Source organism: Polyodon spathula, chromosome 2 (assembly GCF_017654505.1).
Source record: "Polyodon spathula isolate WHYD16114869_AA chromosome 2, ASM1765450v1, whole genome shotgun sequence".
NCBI classification, from domain to species: Eukaryota; Metazoa; Chordata; class Actinopteri; order Acipenseriformes; family Polyodontidae; genus Polyodon; species Polyodon spathula.
Genome location: NC_054535.1, coordinates 102,143,651 through 102,162,241, shown reverse-complemented (window position 1 = coordinate 102,162,241; position 18,591 = coordinate 102,143,651). Strand labels below are relative to the sequence as shown.

At 39.3% G+C, this 18,591-nt stretch overlaps 1 protein-coding gene across 10 annotated transcripts in view; it reads right to left on the bottom strand.

Moving 5' to 3' along the window:
- Positions 1 to 18,591, bottom strand: part of LOC121305921 (multiple C2 and transmembrane domain-containing protein 1-like) — a 167,945-nt gene that overhangs the window by 5,705 nt on the left and 143,649 nt on the right. For 7 of the 10 annotated variants that reach the window (XM_041237584.1, XM_041237604.1, XM_041237613.1 and 4 more), the window contains 2 exons: positions 17,220 to 17,279; positions 684 to 793 (listed from right to left, as the gene is read on the bottom strand). In XM_041237584.1, the coding sequence (XP_041093518.1) occupies positions 684 to 793; positions 17,220 to 17,279 (170 nt within the window). Of the gene's footprint in view, positions 1 to 683; positions 794 to 16,362; positions 16,999 to 17,219; positions 17,280 to 18,591 lie in introns of those variants that run through there. The other 3 variants (XM_041237594.1, XM_041237641.1, XM_041237632.1) reach the window with 3 other exon arrangements.

Genomic DNA, 18,591 nt, shown 5'->3' with positions numbered 1-18,591 from the left:
CGATCGTTCTGAAACCTGAAAGAACAGGTAATGACAAAACAACAAGGATTCTTTAAGCAAACTCAAAGTAAAAAAGAAACAGCTTGGAAATAATGAAGACATCTCAGTATTGAAAATAAAGGTATATCAAGGTAAGGCAAATGTGAAATAGCCCATGGCTCCTGCTATGTAAAGTCACAGCTGAGGTGTGACTGAGACACATGGGGATCAGGGGGCTGTCCACGGTCTCACAGTAAACTAAGGATTCCCACATTCTTCGTGCCCATCTTATCATCAGACCACACTGACTCCTCCATACAAATTATGCTATGGAAGGAAAGGGTTACCATCTTCCCAAAGTCCCCCTCACATTCCCCACTGATGAAACTAGGAGGAGACTCCTTCAGACACACTTTATCTTGTTGGCTGGCACCTTCTTGTTTCACCGTATCTTTTTTAGACAGAAACTTCCTGGGCGTCTCAAAAGAAGGACAATTTTTTCACTTCAAAGCCACCTTAAAGCAAGAAGGGCTTACGAATATGAATGACCAAGATATCCAAAACTCCTAGACCTTTAGGGAATAAAGGCCAGTGTAAAGGGAGGTAAGTAATGATAGGCGCTTGGCTATACATCATCCAGTGTGGCGCTATCCTGGCAACCTAAACAAGGGAACATTTTAGGCAAAATCAACCTGCTGACTTACTTCTTTATACGCTCAGCGTACGAGGCCACCTCATCCAGAGCATTCTGCACGCTGATGCAAACATCCTGTATGGCGTAGAGTCTGTTCATGAATCCTTTTCTTTCAGAGTCCTAGAACAAATGAAGAAGCACAGAAGCATTGTGAAGTCCTGTAAAAAGGTTTGTGAAAGGTTCCATGGAAATTACAAGTATTATAATGATCATTTCTTTTTTGAAAATATGCTGAGTGAGTGTACTCAAGTGTATTCTGGTGAGTTTCGGCAACACTTCTACATCTAGACAATAAAGCACCAGTCTAACAGGTTATATACAAAACATACAACCCTCAGCCAGACAAAATCAAAATCTATGTTTATCTAGGGCTGAGATGAACTACTACAGCATTGCATTGCAGAATTTTGATTACAGTTTTTGTTTTTATTTATTTATTGAAAGGTAGAGAAAAGTACATTATTTCCAATGTAAGCTTTTTTTCAGCAGTATGTTTGCCAAGGCCTTCATTCTAATTCGGTAGTTGAATGACACTATTAATTAATAATGTTCTCACCATACAGTAGTGAGTAGCTGGGTAAATGTACCAAGATGTTTTAAAACAAGGTACATTTCACAGGGGCTCCATTTGCTCTCCCTCGGAGCCTTCCTACATTACAATCCCAAAAGACAACTAGAGAGATATGGATCTCAGTGGGATGAAAACATCCCTGGTTAGGGCTTCTGAACGCAGTAAATATGGAAAACTGGGTGCCAGAATTTATTACAGTGCAGTAGAGAAGTCAGGAGAAATATGGGCCAGATTCTCAAAGCTACACTATTTACTCAAAGCTGTTATGAGCATTTGTTGTTTTCCATAAAGCAAACCTGCACACAATAGGGCTGAAATAAAGAACTGCCATTTATTTAGAAGTTTGGACTGTAAAGCTGCTTCTTTTTATTCATTCTTTTCAATTGTAAATGGAGTTACAGTCGCCTCGGGAGAAGCACAAATATTCTGGATAAGCGACCGTCCCAATGAAACGACAGGCATGGAGTCACACATGTTTGTTTCTAAATGAAAAGAAAAAGAATGAAATCACATCACATTATGATTATAAATGTTGAATACATCATTTTTGTATACCTGAACAAAATGAATCGCTGTTTTTTATTTCTACATGAGGCACCTGCGATGTTGACATGGCAACTTTCTTTGCAACAGAAGTCTGAGAAACCACAGGAAACTACTTCTCAAGAGTTTGACGTGGTTTACACAATGCATGCAAGTCACAGTGTAATCATGTACTCACGCACTCACTGCCCTGTGCTACGCCAACCTGTCCTGCTCTGAAAAGTAATCTCCGTTCATCATTTGGAAATACTGTATCCCAATTAAAGAAGTGACGTCCCAATTAAACAACATAATTAGCATTGGGAAGAACCTCAGTTGTATTTAAGCTGTATTTATTGTATCAAGATTTAAGCAGAAATCTTGATTTATCAGGATCCCGATTAGGCAGCACCGACTGTACTTCCTTTCAGAAAACAAATGGCTAATGATGATGAGGAGTAAACTAGCTTTGACAATGTAGCCCATAGTCATTTCTAGAATATAATTACACTTATAAATTATAAAACAATTACCCACATCATAATTTTATGTATTGTGAAAATGAAATACACAGTTCTCTACTCCACGGTTTATTCACTGCTAATTAACTGGGTGCCAACTGAACGTGCTGTAACAGCTGGCAGTCCCAATGACAAAGATATCAGCTTGTATATAATCCTGGTATTGGTCACTGTAGGCCGTGACCACGCTGAAATAACAGGGTGTACAAAATCACAGGTCTGACTGCTCTCATTACTCCAAACTCTCTCCGCCCCAAGTAGGGGTGGCCTCCCTTTTATACCTCCCTTAACCCCTACCACTTATAACGTCATCCCTCTAATCCCAATCAGTCTCTGTGCCCAGGTAGGATTGTACAAGCCATTGTCCATTCATTCCTAGTAACACCCCTCAGTGTTCTGTCTGTCTATCGGCTAGTTCTTTCCGGTCTGTGACGTGCATCAACACAACCTAGCTGTCAGTTCAGCTTCACAGACTCCTGGCCTACTCACATGAGCCCTGCAGACTACCAAAGTTACATAATTTATCTGCCACTTAAAATGTTCTTTTTCTTTCAATACATAAATTACTTAATCAAACATTGGAAAAAAGTTGTACAGTCCAGTTAGACAGTTGATCATAAGTGGTACTGTAACTATGTAAAAAGGTACAGTATGTACTACAGAAGTTGCTTTGAATACATTTTTACACAGCAAATAAATCAACTGTTTATATAACTTTCAACTGAAGCTTAGCTGCAGCTCACAGATTTGTAGCTGACTGTTATTATGACAGCACAAGCTGCATGATAGAATAATGCTTTCTCAATTCTTAAGGAAATCTGAAATATAAAGCTTCGCTCAGGTGTATGCAGGCGTGAGTGCATTCAGTTGTATTTTTTAGTATTAAGCAAACATCAATGAATTCCTTCACAGCACTTTATCCGGAGGGGAGAAGTTAAAACATTGTGACAAGATAATGGAAAAACTGTGAAAACGATTTATACGAAACATAAAATGAAATGCAAACAAATACTCTTGAAACACTGTTAGAAGGCTAAATGTTAAATACTTTTAAATGAAACTGTAATCTCCACTTTAGACACCAAGGTTTGGGATTAAATGCACCCCCTTTTACCCATGTGACCCTTCTGAACCACGTTCCCATTAATCTGCTTCTCTGCCTGCCCCTGCACTCCTGTCTTGATTTATAATCAAATAGTGTGAGAAGTGAGCAAATAAAACAGTGCCCTCTGTGGCACTCCTGTTAGAGAAATAGGGATCCTTTTATTGTGTCCTGGAGTCATTTTTCTTTACAAATATTTTACAAGACAAACCTCTTTTTTATGTGCACATCTGTTCCAAATAAGGCATTTAAAAAAATAGATTCTAACTCTTAGTTTCAAACGGTATGGAAGGAAATTTGTTGAAATATTCTGAGGGAGGCTCAGACAAAACAGCCCAGGTGGGAAACAGCTGCCCAGAACTTCTCCTTTGCTCCGAGTCCGCTGATCAATTACACCAGTAACGACTTCTTCCTCGTGGGAGGAGAAGAAGACTGTGAAGACAGCTTCCTACATGGGCTTTCCCCTGTGTGTCGTCCACTCTCCCTTGGCACAGAGCCATGGGGTGTAATGCAGCCTCCTCTCTAACAGAGTTTGATGGAGGAAGAGCGCTGTGCAGAGGTGAAGGAGAAACATTTCTCCAGTGTACGCTTGGAGAAATGCACACAAAACTCGCAGAAACTGGTTCGCAAGTGGCTCCTTTTCTGGTCCCAGGCTGGAAGAGCATGTGTCATGATTGTCCTCCACAGACAGGCTGGGCTTGATGTCTTACAGAGATCAAATCCAGGCATGATGCAAACAGCTAGCAATGTACAGTAAAAATGTACAGTATCTGCCTCAGTTGCTAAAAGACAGCAACAGGGCTGTTCAAGACCCAACAAGACCTGCTAGGTACCAGACTGGGGATGTAAAAAGCGGTCAGTAGCAGTCAGAGCCGGGATGGTTTCGGTGATTTGAGCACCGAGTCGGTACAGTACGGTCCTGGTTTGGTACAATATGGTACCGGGACAGTGAAAGTTGTAAGAACATAAGACAGTTTACAAATAAGAGGAGGTCATTCGGCACATCTGCTCGTTTGGTGGTTAGTAGCTTATTGATCCCAGAATCTCATCAAGCAGCTTCTTGAAGGATCCCAGGGTGTCAGCTTCAACAACATTACTGGGGAGTTGGTTCCAGACTCCCACAATTATCTGTGTAAAAAAGTGCCTCCTATTTTCTGTTCTGAATGCCCCTTTATCTAATCTCCATTTGTGATCTCTGGTCCTTGTTTCTTTTTTCAGGTCGAAAAAATCCCTTGGTTTGACAATGTCAATACCTTTTAGAATTTTGAATGCTTGAATAAGTTCGCCGGGTATTCTTTGTTCAAGACTGAATAGATTCAGTTATTTTAGCCTGTCTACATATGACATGCCTTTTAAACCTGGAATAATTCTGGTTGATATTCTTTGCACTCTAAAGCAGCACTTTCTAAAGCAGCAACATTTTGTAGAAAGGTGACCAAAACTGAACACAATATTCTAGGTGAGGTCTTACTAATGCATTGTAAAGATTACTTTTCTTGATTTAAATTCAACACTTTTCACTATATATCTGAGCATTTTGTTTTTTGTTGGCCTTTTCCTTTATAGCTTCCCCGCAGTGTCTAGATGAAGACATTTCTGAGTCAACATAAACTCCTAGGTCTTTTTCACAGATTCCTTCTTCAGTTTCAGTACCTCCCATATTGTATTTATAATGCACATTTGTATTGCCTGTGTGCAGTACCTTACACTTTTTTTCTATTAAATGTCATTTGCCACGTGTCGTCCCAGTTCTTAATCTTGGCTAGATCATTTTAAATGACCTTTGCTGCTGCAACAGTTTTTGCCACTCCTATTTTTGTGTCATCTGCAAAGTTAACAAGTTTGCTTACTATACCAGAATCCAAGCCAATAATGCATGGGCATGCATTTCCTTGAATCCCTACTGCGTTTAGTTTGAGAATTCTTTTTTTTTTTTGTTTGTGGGACTTTGTCAAAAGCTTTCTGGAAATATAAATAAACCATGTCATATGCTTTGCAATTATCCATTGTCGATGTTGCATCCTCAAAAAAATCAAGTTATTAGTTAGACAGGATCTTCTTTTCCTAAAACCACGCTGACTGTCTCCCAGGATACTGTTACCATATAGGTAATTTTCCATTTTGGATTTTATTATAGTTTCCATAAGTTTACATATAATAGAAGTCAGGCTTATTGGTCTGTAGTTACCTGGTTCAGTTTTGTCTCCCTTTTGTGGATCGGATGCCCACCTGTGCATGATACTGGCAAAGCCACTCATACACTACTCACACAAGACTGAGGGAAGCCTGTTTATTAGAATGAACTAACAACTTCTTGGAAGTGGGTCAGTACCGGGTCAGTGACAGAAGCATGGGTCGGTACAGTACCAATGGTATGGTTTATTCAGTCCAGGTTCAGTACAGATGGTACCGGCTTGGGAAGGGAGAGGGTCGGTGACCTCAGTACCAGTACGGTCCACTCGGTTTGCAGTTACTGAAGGTAGCAAGTACAAGCTACTGGCAAAACCACTCAGTCAGTACCCACGAGACTGAGGGAAGCCTGCTTGTTAGTAAACTAACAGCCCTCGCGATGGTGCTGCGAAAGCTGACACCAAAACGGCATCGAGATGCTGTGGGAGGGATTGCCCAGCAGCTGCTCTCACTACACGTGTGCTGCATCACGCAATGCAGACCAGCCTGTGTGTCATCTCTTTGAAAGAAGAAAGATAATGAGAGAAGAACAATACATCTCTCATACAATAATACAGTAATACAATTATTAAATGATACAAACCATCTTGTAATATTGGCTGAAGCCAAAACAAGAATAAAAACCTCAGCCGGAGCTATTGCAGTCTAGAGGGAGAGCACAAAGTCCCAACTTTCATGGCTTGATCCCAGGGAAGGGGCGACCAAAGCCGCTGGCTTCATGCAGGGCACAAGACCGCAGCGGGTGTAACAAACAACAGGCTGTAGTGCACAAATATGTGTAATTAGTCAAACTAATACAGCGATTATTTGTAATATCACATATAATTTGAGTGAAAATTTATAACAGAAAAACTAACAAGTACTTATCTGAATCAGCTCTCCTGTCAGGTCAGTTCTTGAAAGGAAAAATGGCGCTGAGCTCTGTGAGTGCAGTCCTTTTATACCCTCAGGGGCGGGCATGACTGTGTCATAGAGGCTCGGTTAAGCAGCTTTGGTATGTTTTATTCCAGCTTCGGGTCTTTAGGAGGTAAATACCCATTCGGTAATGGTTACATTTTGTACTTCAAAGGGAACTGGTGGCAATGCAGGAGCAGTGATGCAAGATAGGTGGACACCAAACAATTCTTATAGAAAACAATGAATTCTGTACCGGGGGTGTCGTATACAGTGAGGCACAAACCCCACCACATGAAAGAGGAAACACAAATGCTGTTCAGATTCCAGGAATTATACCATTAAAGATGTTGACCCTAGACTCGGAGGAAACTATATATATATAATATATTCTTTCTTGAAACAATGTATGTTTTAAATTATCTAACATAAAATTATATAAAAGGGATTGTTTTCTGGGGTGCTTTGTGCGAAGATCTGCTCTCTGGGGAAATATGATGGGTTGGGAGATGATTAGGTATAATTAAAAAACCTCCAGTTTGATTCTAGCCCAGAAAGTGACTTCGCTGTAGGGTTGTCTGGAGACTGGAGACCCAGTGTAACTGAAGTGCATTGCGAGCATCTCAGCTTTTATATGTAGTAAGTGCATATATTAGAAAACCATGTGAAAATTGTAAATAACATTGATTGCTGGTGAATAAATAAAAAATGACAGGCCTTAATTTCAAAGCATTACTGATTAAAATTAACCAGTATTGTGCAAAATTGGGAAGCAAACAATTGTAGTGGATAAGAGACCCACGATTACATCACTTGGATGTTTGATACTAACTTTGAAAAGTCAATTGCTTTTTTCTCCTTTAAAAAAATAGGATTTCATCTTTGAAAATATAGTCCGATGTGTGTGTATGTTAGGCTAGCATCTTTGTACAAGCCTTACATTGTTAAATATTCCAAAGAGGATGGATGTACTGTATTGACACTAACAAAATATTTCAAATGTCTTGTGTTCCAGAGACTTGACTATAACACTTTTTAGTAGCTTTGCAGTTTGTGGTAGATTGCTTAGCGGAGAAAGTCACCCAATCATGATCTGATTAATCAGTGTTAAAAACAGGAGATATGTGCTAAGCACACAGCATGCTCTTCCTGTTGTGCATCAGGCAAGTCAGCACTCGCACAAGTAGCAACCCAATCATACAAGTGAAGCATGCTATTGCACTTCATCATACAGCCAGGAAATCCATATTCACATAAATAACGTTGGGCTCGGTCAATAATTAGGTTAGTAATAAAGACCAGAAATGAAATGAGAAATGCGCTGGGGAAACAGCATGGTGGCTCAGTGGGTTCAGGCAGCTGCTATGCTTCCTCAGGGGGGTCTGTTGCTTCAATTACAGCATCTGGCTTTAAAACGTGCAGCGGAGGCTACTGATCAAGCTGCCTGCATATCTTAAAAACAGCCTCGAGCTTATTAATAAGAATCAACAGCAACTACAAAAAGAGAGGCTTTAATTTCTCTAGCAGTGGCACATGTAAGGTTAGAAACCATTTTATATAAACTTCCGTTTTAACATACACCACTCTGCCTAAATTGTACCACAATGCATGGCTACCAAAACAATTACAGATGTAGCATCACTTCCTGTGCCACACCAGTTTGAGTCATAACAGCTTGTGAGTAACAAATACTGAATAACACTGAAAAAGCAAACCGGTGTCAAGTTATGAAGTGCTAACAAAAATGTGAACTGCTTATAGATTCCTAAAGTGTAGAAAACAATAGTTCACCACATCCAATTCCCCTATTCATCTCCACACCGCAGTGTAGCCACCTGCAGCAATACTGCCACTCTGATCGAAAGGAGTGCTGTATTGTAGGAATGGAGAACGAGCATTCCTTCCACTGCGGAACTAAACTGAACTCAAACAAAACAAATCATGGAAGCAGAAACATTCGATTAATTGCAGCTGGATTGAACACTGTGAATTATGAAGAGCCTTTGCTTATGTGACCCAGGCCATCATATACACTTCCACTTGAAAAGGCAAACACAATATATGTTCCGTAATCAGGTGCAGGTTGTGAAGTGACCTTTCCATTCCCTTTACAGTAATGAGGCTGATTGCAGAGACCTGTATTCCAGAGAGCACAAGTGGAGCAACACTTGCCACAAGATTACATACAAATTCAAGTACCCCACGCCACACAACTGGATAACAAACATACCATAATTCAATGGCACAGTGCAACCAAGTGTACAGTTGAGCAGTGTTTACTCAATGAATGGGATTTTACCACAATGTGCTTTGAGACAGGATTCTAGGTCAAATTGGTAATACAGATTTTAATACTGTCATCTGGTCTACCTCTCAATTGAAATAAATAAATAAATAAATAAATAATAATACCTGTATATAACCCTGGGCCAACTAACCATCAAAACACATGAGAGAAGTTTGGGAATGCTAAAAAGCCATTCAGCCCATCAACGCTTGTCCCTTGTTAGCACATCATTCTCCCCTCAGGGAGAAACCAATTTAAAAGCACACAGTCTAGCCTCTTTTTAAATATTCCCAATGTTTTAGATCCTTGTATGTTACCTGGTCAGCTATTTCACGCTTTTATAACTTTGTAAAAAGTGCTCCCTCCCTTCTGTTCTAAACTTACTTTTACTCAGTTTCCCTTTATGCACTCTTATACTAAATCTGAAGTAGTGTATTGGGTTAACTTTATCTGTTCCATTTATGATCATACAGACTTCAATCAAGCCCCTTCTTTCCCATCCTTTTTCTATCCTGAAGAGATTTAATTACTTTAACCTTTCCTCATACAGCAGCTCATGTCATTAAGTCCTGGGATCAGCCTAGGTGCCCTTCTCTGTACCTTCTCCAGTGCAATGATGTATTTTTGTAGTGAAGTGACCAAACTTGCAGTATTCTAGGTGGGGTCTAACTAGGACATTGTATAATCTTAGCATAACCTCTCGACTTGTATTCCACACTTCTGCAATACAGCCTAACACACAGTGTAAAGATGATTACTGACTGCCTCCTCTGTGTCTTCATACTTGTGTATCATTGCAGTAGTTTTCAAGTGGCAACAGGATTCAATATTTCCATTATGAAATGCAAAGATGCAGTTCCCACAGAACAAGGACTTGAAAATCTGTGCGAGAGAGAAAACTGGGGCAGCACTTAGGAGCCGGCTGTCGAAGAATTCTTTAACCCATATGCAAGCGTGCAGGGCGGAAGAGCATGGGAGGGGTTTGCCTGAAGCTGCCTATGTTCTATAATAAGACACATCAATTACATTCCTCTGAAGGGCCTTGGTAATCACATTAAACATACTGGATTGCAAAGTTCCATGGCTTAGAAAATATGGGACCCCCACCAACTACTTAGATTTGTTAAGCTCTAGTCCTTTTGCTTTACTGCTATTGTAATGCCTGCTACTGTACCATTTATAGATTTCAACAAAAGAATATCCATTGATTGTATTGAGATCGTATTAAACAGAACGAACTGGAAGCAAAAACAAAAGAACCCCCTTCCTTAGTGCGCAACTCCTGTAAAACTGGAATCACTAACCTCCACAGCCCTGGGATTTAAACTTGGTGGCAAGACAAAATCAAAATCTCAAACAAATACATATTGGTCACTTCCGTCATTGTCCCTTGCCTTAGACATGTTTACTGAGATATACTGTACTACTGCAGATGCATATTAAAGAAGTAAAGGTAAAGTCAAAGTGTGGTAAATCAGAGAGAAGCACTGGTAAAAACCATGGAAAATCACCACTCGTGCTTGGGAAAATCATGATTGAATTGCTTGTGTATTTTAACTTTTCCAGAACAATTTACCACTCAAACAATGGGGACCCTAATGTCCTGATCATGTTCATTCATCAATCAGTCTGTCACTCTACATGTGCACATGATAACTGCCTTGGTTTTGTACAAATCTTCACACTTTCAACATGCACTTTTTTTTAATCCTTTCATGTACTGTGCAATTATTACGTGATTTCCCAGATTTTCTGAATGAAATCAAAGACTAGCATCTTTCAAGAAAAACACTTTCTATTAGTAACTATAATACAAAAACAAGTTGTGTTATGGATATAACTGTGTTTGGCTTGTTGCCAGTGCCACATGAAAGAAGCAGATGCTTCGTTTTGAAGCTAGGTTTTAATGCATTATTTATTTCAGAAGTGATCCTCACGTGAGTAAGGGGAATACTTCTTTTTTTATTCCATATTAATATCTGTTTACCAGTTAAATAACCCTTAACACTTCTTGAATCTCTGTGTGGAAAACTATGGCACTGCAAATACCATCCCAGGCCTGTGGCTGTCCATGCACAGCTTTAATGTCACTTTGTTTATTGTTCACCTTTCCCACTTTATGATCTATGGGAGCGGTTCCAATGTTGATCTTATCATTATTATCTATATCTGTTTTTACCTGGTTTTGTGCTTCTTTTGAGCTTGCCTGGATAATCCTAACTGCCTGTACTGAACAGCCTTCATTTTCAATAATAAAAGTTTGGGCTGAAGTGAATAACATTAAGCGCACAACACACTTCTCTGATTGAAGGTGAAGGGATACATGCTGTAGGGGTATAGGAGGTAGTGTTTGAGTTGAGCAGACCACTGCTAAACACACTAGGATTACAGCCTTCATGCTGTAGGAACAGAGATTTTTTTCAGTGATTTAACAGTAGTTCTGACAATATGCAGTTTATTCACATACCTGTTCTCCAAATGAATGGAACAAGATGCATATCCCTACATCATGATTAAATAAATACTGTTGAAACTATCTGACTTAAATTTGAAGTGTAGCCACTTCTGCCTAGGGCTGTCTACCAATGAGGCCCTCATGCACAGAATGTACATTGACAGATAGCTGCATATAAATTGCTATTTTTAATAAGTACTGTATTACCTGGTAATGTTGAGTAAACCTACACTACAAAATCAGTTTCTGTAATAGCTTAAATCTATTACAGTTAATTCTGTCAGAAACTCTTGAGCTAAAACAACCTTTTCCTGACAGACCAATAGTAAGCTGCTCTACCTAGAATGGGCATTTCTGATGTCCAGTGGAACCATCCTCACTCAGAGAGCACAGTTCCCTGTCAGACCACAATCGCCAGTGTAGTATCCCACCATCTGTTCTCGGTTTAATTCACTGTTGGAGACAGCCCTGTGGCTGCACCCTTCTGCCACTGTAAGTTATGAGCTTCAGAAAGTTGGTTTATAATATATCTAAGGCTCATCTCTCATCAGTATCATCTTCATTACAGGAAGCAGCAGCAGAAGCTACCATCTCTTTACAGTTTGAGCGGCTCCTCTACGGCCTCTTGCCGAGGCGGCCTATTAGTCACACGTCCATCATTATCTACGGTACTCCTCACCCTTCATTCTCTGGCTCCATCTCCTGGTCACTATTCACTGCTTGTCTATTGCCATTGGTCTTGCTATAAGGTGTCCTGCTCATTTCCATTAACGCCCCTCACTGAGTGACGGTTTAGGAATTACGTGCTCATAGAAGGTGATGGACAAACGCCTCTCAGGCCGAGGTTGCTAAGCATTGGTTTGCGATTTGGAATATTGTTCATGGGAGCTACTTATACTTGTGAACCAATCCCCACAGGTAAAATGGTATTGCAAGATGTATACCTCTCATGATAAATTCCCTTTTATTATAACAGAAGACATCTAAAAGAGCTGTACAACAATCCAGTAAAACATATTTTCAAAAAGACAGTACATCAGGTAAAACAATACGTAAAGTAAAGGCAAATGTCTAATAACATCTTACAGTAGAACTGTTGAAGCACTGTCAGACAAAACCAAACCCACCATGTTTATACTACGAAGAAGCATCAAGACTGGACTTAAACTCTAAATAGGAATTAAACAGGTGGTGCAATAAGGAAACTATTGCTGTTTATTTTGTGACATAACCAGGAACATTACAGATCTGCAGCAACAGTATTCATTCAAAACTAAAACTAAGCTTTATGTTTTTTGAGGATTTACTACAGCTTTTTAGGATTATAATTTGCTCAAAATAGAAAGAAGGTTAGAAAGGTTGTGGGAAATCTGTGCCTTACTTTTGTTGTTTTGGACTTCTGAAATACTACCCCCCATGCTCCCATACCAGTGCAGTAGGAAGCCACTGCAAGCACCATCAACAGCAAGAACACAAATAGCTAAAACACACAATCACACTTACCACCATTCAGTATATTTACTCAAACAGGCAAGAAGCCAATATCTATCACATTGAAATGACTGTACATTACCTGGGGGAAGCAAGCGCCCTTAGCAGGGATTGAACCCGGGACCTTCTACGCCAGAATAAATGACAATTTCACTGCAGAGATAAAGGGCCAGTTTCTTTAACGCAGGTCAGCAGATGCTGTCTTATCTGCCTACTTCTATCTTCTAGAAAGAGCCTATTTCAAACATACTAAAACCTCACTGTGCCTTTTCTTGCACCTCTGCTTTTGTTTTAGTATTTATTTGCATGTTTAAACAACAGTTCTGTTACTGACTGAAACAATGTTTTTGTTATTGTCCAAAGCTTATCTAATTTTTAGAGAAAAAACTGAAAAAAAAAAGCTTTTCAGACTTTTTTGTCATCCTCTCTAGCGCTAGGAAATCTTCATAATCCCAGCACACTCTTTGATGCAATTACATACCACAACAGAGCTATCTGGAGGAATCGGGGGAAAATCTGTCAGACTTGCACGTTTATTTTTCCATGTGTTATCTAAGATAAGCCGTGCTGTAATTTTAGATTTCCACTGACATAGCTGTGCATGAATTCAGATCTGATTGTGCATTACACGGTGCAAAAAGGTGACAAATTTTGGCTAATGTAACTCATTAGAAAAGTAGACGCATTGCCAGCGTATGAAATCTGAAGCCTGTGATTAAGAAAGTGCAGAGGGTCATCCTGATGGAAGGAGAGCATACACACCCACCCCGAGGCACTGAAGTGTGATACTGGGGGAGCCAACACCCTGTGTGCTGAGTGCTGCACAAATCCAGACTCTTTGTAGTATCATGCATTACAGCTGTTTTGTTAGTCTATTATATTACCATTACTGTCTCCTAATGCTAATCGAAACATGATTAGTCTTTCTTTTTTATTTGATATTATCTTCATTCTCAGCCTCACAGCAACAATGACAAACACCTTTGAACCTTCTGTGTTTTTTGTGTTCTGCAAAACTAACAATCCACTCTATGGAATCTATTTTCATGTTAGTGGGGTAGATGCCCATTATTATACAAAACAATACAATTACTATACTGTATCTCTCTGAACAAGTTATAAACACCATCCTGTAGCAAGCACTGGGACACAGGTGCTCCAGTTCTGTTCCAATATGTGGGACAGAAATATCTTCCATCTACCTATAAAAATATCCACTATATGCAGTAAATGTAGGGCACGCTTTTGTTTAATGGTTTGTCCCTCACAGTTTATTTTTGTTATGAAAATGGTCATAGCTGAAGGTATCTTTTAAACATACTTTTCATTAAATACAAGAATGCATCCTTTCCTAAAAAAAAAAAAAAGAAAAGTTAACCAGACTCAAATATTATAATTAATTAAACAAGGGCTTGTTACCAAGAGGATCCCGGTTCAATCCCAGCCACTGACTCACTATGTGTGACCCTGAGCAAGTCACAAAACCGAGGTCCTATTGGAAGTGACTCTGCAGCAGCAGTTGTTGATGCACAGTTCACCCCCTGGTCCGTAAGTTGCTTTGGATAAAAGCGTCTGCTAAATGACCAGTTCATCATCATCATCATCATCATCATCATAATAATAATTAGTTTGCAGGCAAGTGCATTGCAGTCCAATCATTTATGTATTCATGAATATCACATTGACTTCTTTATTTGCAACAAGATTCCTTCTCTTAGGACTTCATGTAAATTAAATGAAGTAACCTGACGTGAGATTACCTTATATACAGTACACTCAGAACTACCAAAAAATAAATAGATGTGCAGGCTTGTTGGGCTGAGGGGAGGCGCATTGTTTCCCATTTTATAGAATCCAAACTGCTTTCAACAATAAATAATGATCCCCTCGTCACGTGCCTTCATACGCAAATGATTGATTTTTCTCAACAAATGGGTTCCAGCAATGCTAACTGACAGAAAGGCGGTGCTGTATACTGAGTGCACTGCATGCTGTACCAGTCTCACTAGTAACTGAGGAGGGGGGGGGTAAACACAAGCATATGCATAGGACGATCACAAACATACGTGATTCTTTTGATTTGTCCTTTTAAATAGCTAAACTCCTGCCTTGTCTAGAACTCAACCAAACCCAATAAACACACAGCTCTGAAGAACAAACATGGTGTGCTTTCCTGAACTTCCATTGCTGGAGGGGTTACAGACCCATCTCCAGCAATGAACATGCTGTTCAAATCAAACAGCAACGTGCTTCCTAAAATAGAGATACAATTAAGCCCAATTATACTCACTTTACCTTGTCATCATAACCCCAGGCCATGAAGTTTGGTTAATTTTGTGTAATTTTTAACTTCTAATATAACCATGTTTCTGTCAGCACTTTTAACTGGGTTGGAAGCTCAAACTTTAATTGAGGTATTCACTTCCTGCGGCCTGCCCTACAACAACTTTATAAAATGCTGTGTGAATCTATCTTCTTGAAACCTACTTAGATATCAAGTATACACTGTGTCTGATTACCATGACATACAGCTGCTGTGTGCAGAGCATCCTCTTAAATGCCCAAGCATACTGTGGTTTCACCTTTTTACATTTTCCCAGTTCTCAACCAGAAGAAAAAGAAAATGATTTTATGTCAACCTTGTGAATTTTTTTCTTTTGAAATGATTACATAAAAGAACTGTAAGTTTATAGCACCTCATTAACAACAGTGTCATATAACAGAGGTACTGGAAAATAATGTATTCTTTTCAACATTAAGGAATGTGTAAACTCTATTCTAATTTGAAAGTTTCCAAAATGCTATTCTGACCTCTGCTGCTTCTGTCATTTGACCTTTGAACCTGCTGTTAGTGTAACATTACAAAAGCTCCCCAGAGAAGTCTGGCAAAGTTAAAGCTGTGCACATTAAACCCTATTAACAAGAATGGAGTGTGGAAGAAATACAGTCCTGGATTAATTCACATAAGCTAAAGGAAAATAGAAATTACAAAATAGGTGTGAATATCAAAATGTAAACCATTCAGAGCCCTAGCAACAGTTTGATAAACAAAATGTACTAAAGAAATACTTCAGGTACCTGCTTTACAGCCAAACAGTCCTCATCAATTAGCTGCTGGCCTGCCCTTTCACTGAGACTAAATTACTAATATCTACGTTGGCTCCAAAGAAACACTTTTCACAATCACTCAACAATCCACTAAGTGAAAACACATGTAGAGGTTTAGGAAGAGCCTGCAAGGGGTCCTCGTTGAATGGAAAACAGGTGCTCCAGTTTTGTGCCATGTAATACCCCATTTAGCCCCAGCACCAAAGGTTACCAAGCTAATAGCTACCTTGTGGCGCGCAGGGAAAGCTCAAGCACTGGCCAAGGTTAAACATCTGGGACATATTGTACATACTTGCAACATATGCTTCAGGTTCAATTAAAATGAGGCCTTGGCATATTTATTAATCTTTTTACTTTCATCCTATAAAAGGCCTCCTCTGACCTGACCTCCGTATTTTACAATTTGAGCAAACAGAAAAGGTATTGAGAACGAGAGGTCACTACCTGCTAGCGAATGGAAAAGAAACATTTGTTCAGCCTTAAAACTCCCATTTGTTGTACACTTAACCAGGACTAAAGCAATAGCAACGGGCTAAGAGGGAAGGTGCGGTTTGGTAGAAGAGGTAGAGAAAGAAGAAGAAAAATACAGCCTTTCAATTTACCAACAGCTCAAATGAAATGCTAACAGTTGAGCGGCACGCTAGATCAAAATGAATAAAGTGAGAGCTGGTAAAGTGTAGCCTTTGTGGTTTCCTGCTATTTGTAGTCCAAACGGACTACAAATAGCAGGGAGTCCGCAGGAGTCCACTGTGCAATAATAATGGGTTCCTCTTATGTGGAATAATAATCGCATTATGAATGTAACTGCAGGAGGCTTGCTCAGAATCCAGTGCCCTCATTTGAATTTGAAAGTTGTAACAGCTTTATATGATAATTTGCATCTTGCATCCTTCTCTTTTGAAGCAAACTTTTTTATTGCTCATTTTCTTTGGCTGTATTTATCTATCAGCAATAGGACTGCACATGATGTAGAGTATGTATATCTATATACTGTCGGTATGTACTGTATTATACAGGACACCACCAAAGATAAATAGACCCTTTATTCAGCAGATGTAAAACCTATGGGACCGGATGAAAAAGGTGATGTTAGTTATAAAAAGAGTGTCCACGAAGTGCAGTGTCACTGCAGCTGTCTTCTGAAAAGCTATCAAGTTGGAAGGCAGGCTGAATTATTTCAGTTCCTGGTGGATAGAAGAACAGAAAAGAAAGTGGATTTATAATCCTCTATCCTGTCTCCCAACGCACACAAGACATTGTTGGGATGATAAACAGCTCAGTTCAATTATTTTTTCTTCTAAAGAGGTGGTGGCTTAAAGATTTCTTTGTTTTTTCTGTCTGTAAAACAGTGTCATGACTAAAAATGCCAGTCCCAAGGTACCAGAATGTTAGAGAAGATAATTACCTTGTCATCTTTGTCATAGTCCTCATCCTCGTCCTCTAGCATGTCCTCCACTGTCTGCTGCTGGAAGCAAAAGGAAAAAAAAAAAATGAATAAAAGAGACCGATTGTCAGGATTAAAATAAGAACTTTTTGTTCTGTCAGGGATGGCGGGGGAACATTCTTCTAATATTCCATACACACCCACACCCCTCTCCCGAACACCCTGACACCCACCCAGGATGAAAACTTGGCTTTGAGACAGATAGGGGAGATGACGTGGGCTGGCAACTGTGTGGTTCAGTGGGCCAAATCTGATGGAACAGTAGTAATTCCAACACACTCAAAATCAACCGGCAAAGACATTGAAACAAGAAACACACAGATGTGACCTCATGGAATGTAGCTCAACACAAAAGCACACACGCACACACACAATCTGAATAGTAATACAATAATAATATTTTGTTTGAATTTTATTTTGTAAGCATTCTGTGAAATAACTGATTCTACCTCCCAGAAACTATAAAAACTATACATCTGAAGAAACTATTAAGGTTATTTTATATTATTTAATATTCTATCCTAACAGAATGGCACAGCTGAAAAGTAAATTCTACCAAGTATTAATAATATCTGACTAAAAAATTTTGACCATTCCCCCAAACATTTACTAAGTGTTTTTATTTTTTGCTTACTATACATTTCTGTGCAGAAGAATTCCATTTGATTTGCATTTGCATGCAGCAATCACACTAGTATCACAACAATGAAAAACAAATGTGTAACGTTTTACAGCCTATGCAGACCACTACTGTCTTCCATTAATAAGTTGAAAGTACGTTGAAACTAAAGTGATCAGGTTTGTTGTAACAAGTGTTTAAAACTCACATGGTTTATTTTTGTCCAAACCTGATACAGAAGGACTGTGGTGGGTGTGTTGTGTTGTTCTTCACAGAAAAATACATTTCTGCATGACAGACCATTGTAAACCTCTCAATGAAGGTGTTACAACACCACCCATGCCCCATACAACTAGCCCCAGCCTCTTCTATTGAACCCCCCCCCCCCCAAAAAAAAACCCCAAGAATTTACAAAATTATAAAAATGGTTTGTTTAATATAATGGATCACCATGCGTGTTAAAGTGTGCATTTTACAGACATTGTTATCTTATGATTTAACGCACTGTCAATTTCAATGGTTCACCCTCCTAAAGCATAGAGCATTTCTTTTGTAGCAATCAGCACGCGCAGTAGGAAGCTATACCATTCTGCTGACTGTGTAAGCCTCTTTTTTGAACTGGAATGGGTATTTATAATGCACTCTGAATGTTCAAATCACACATTGGATCAATGTAACTGTTCTGCGGTGGAGTTTTGAGCGAGTGTAAAAGTG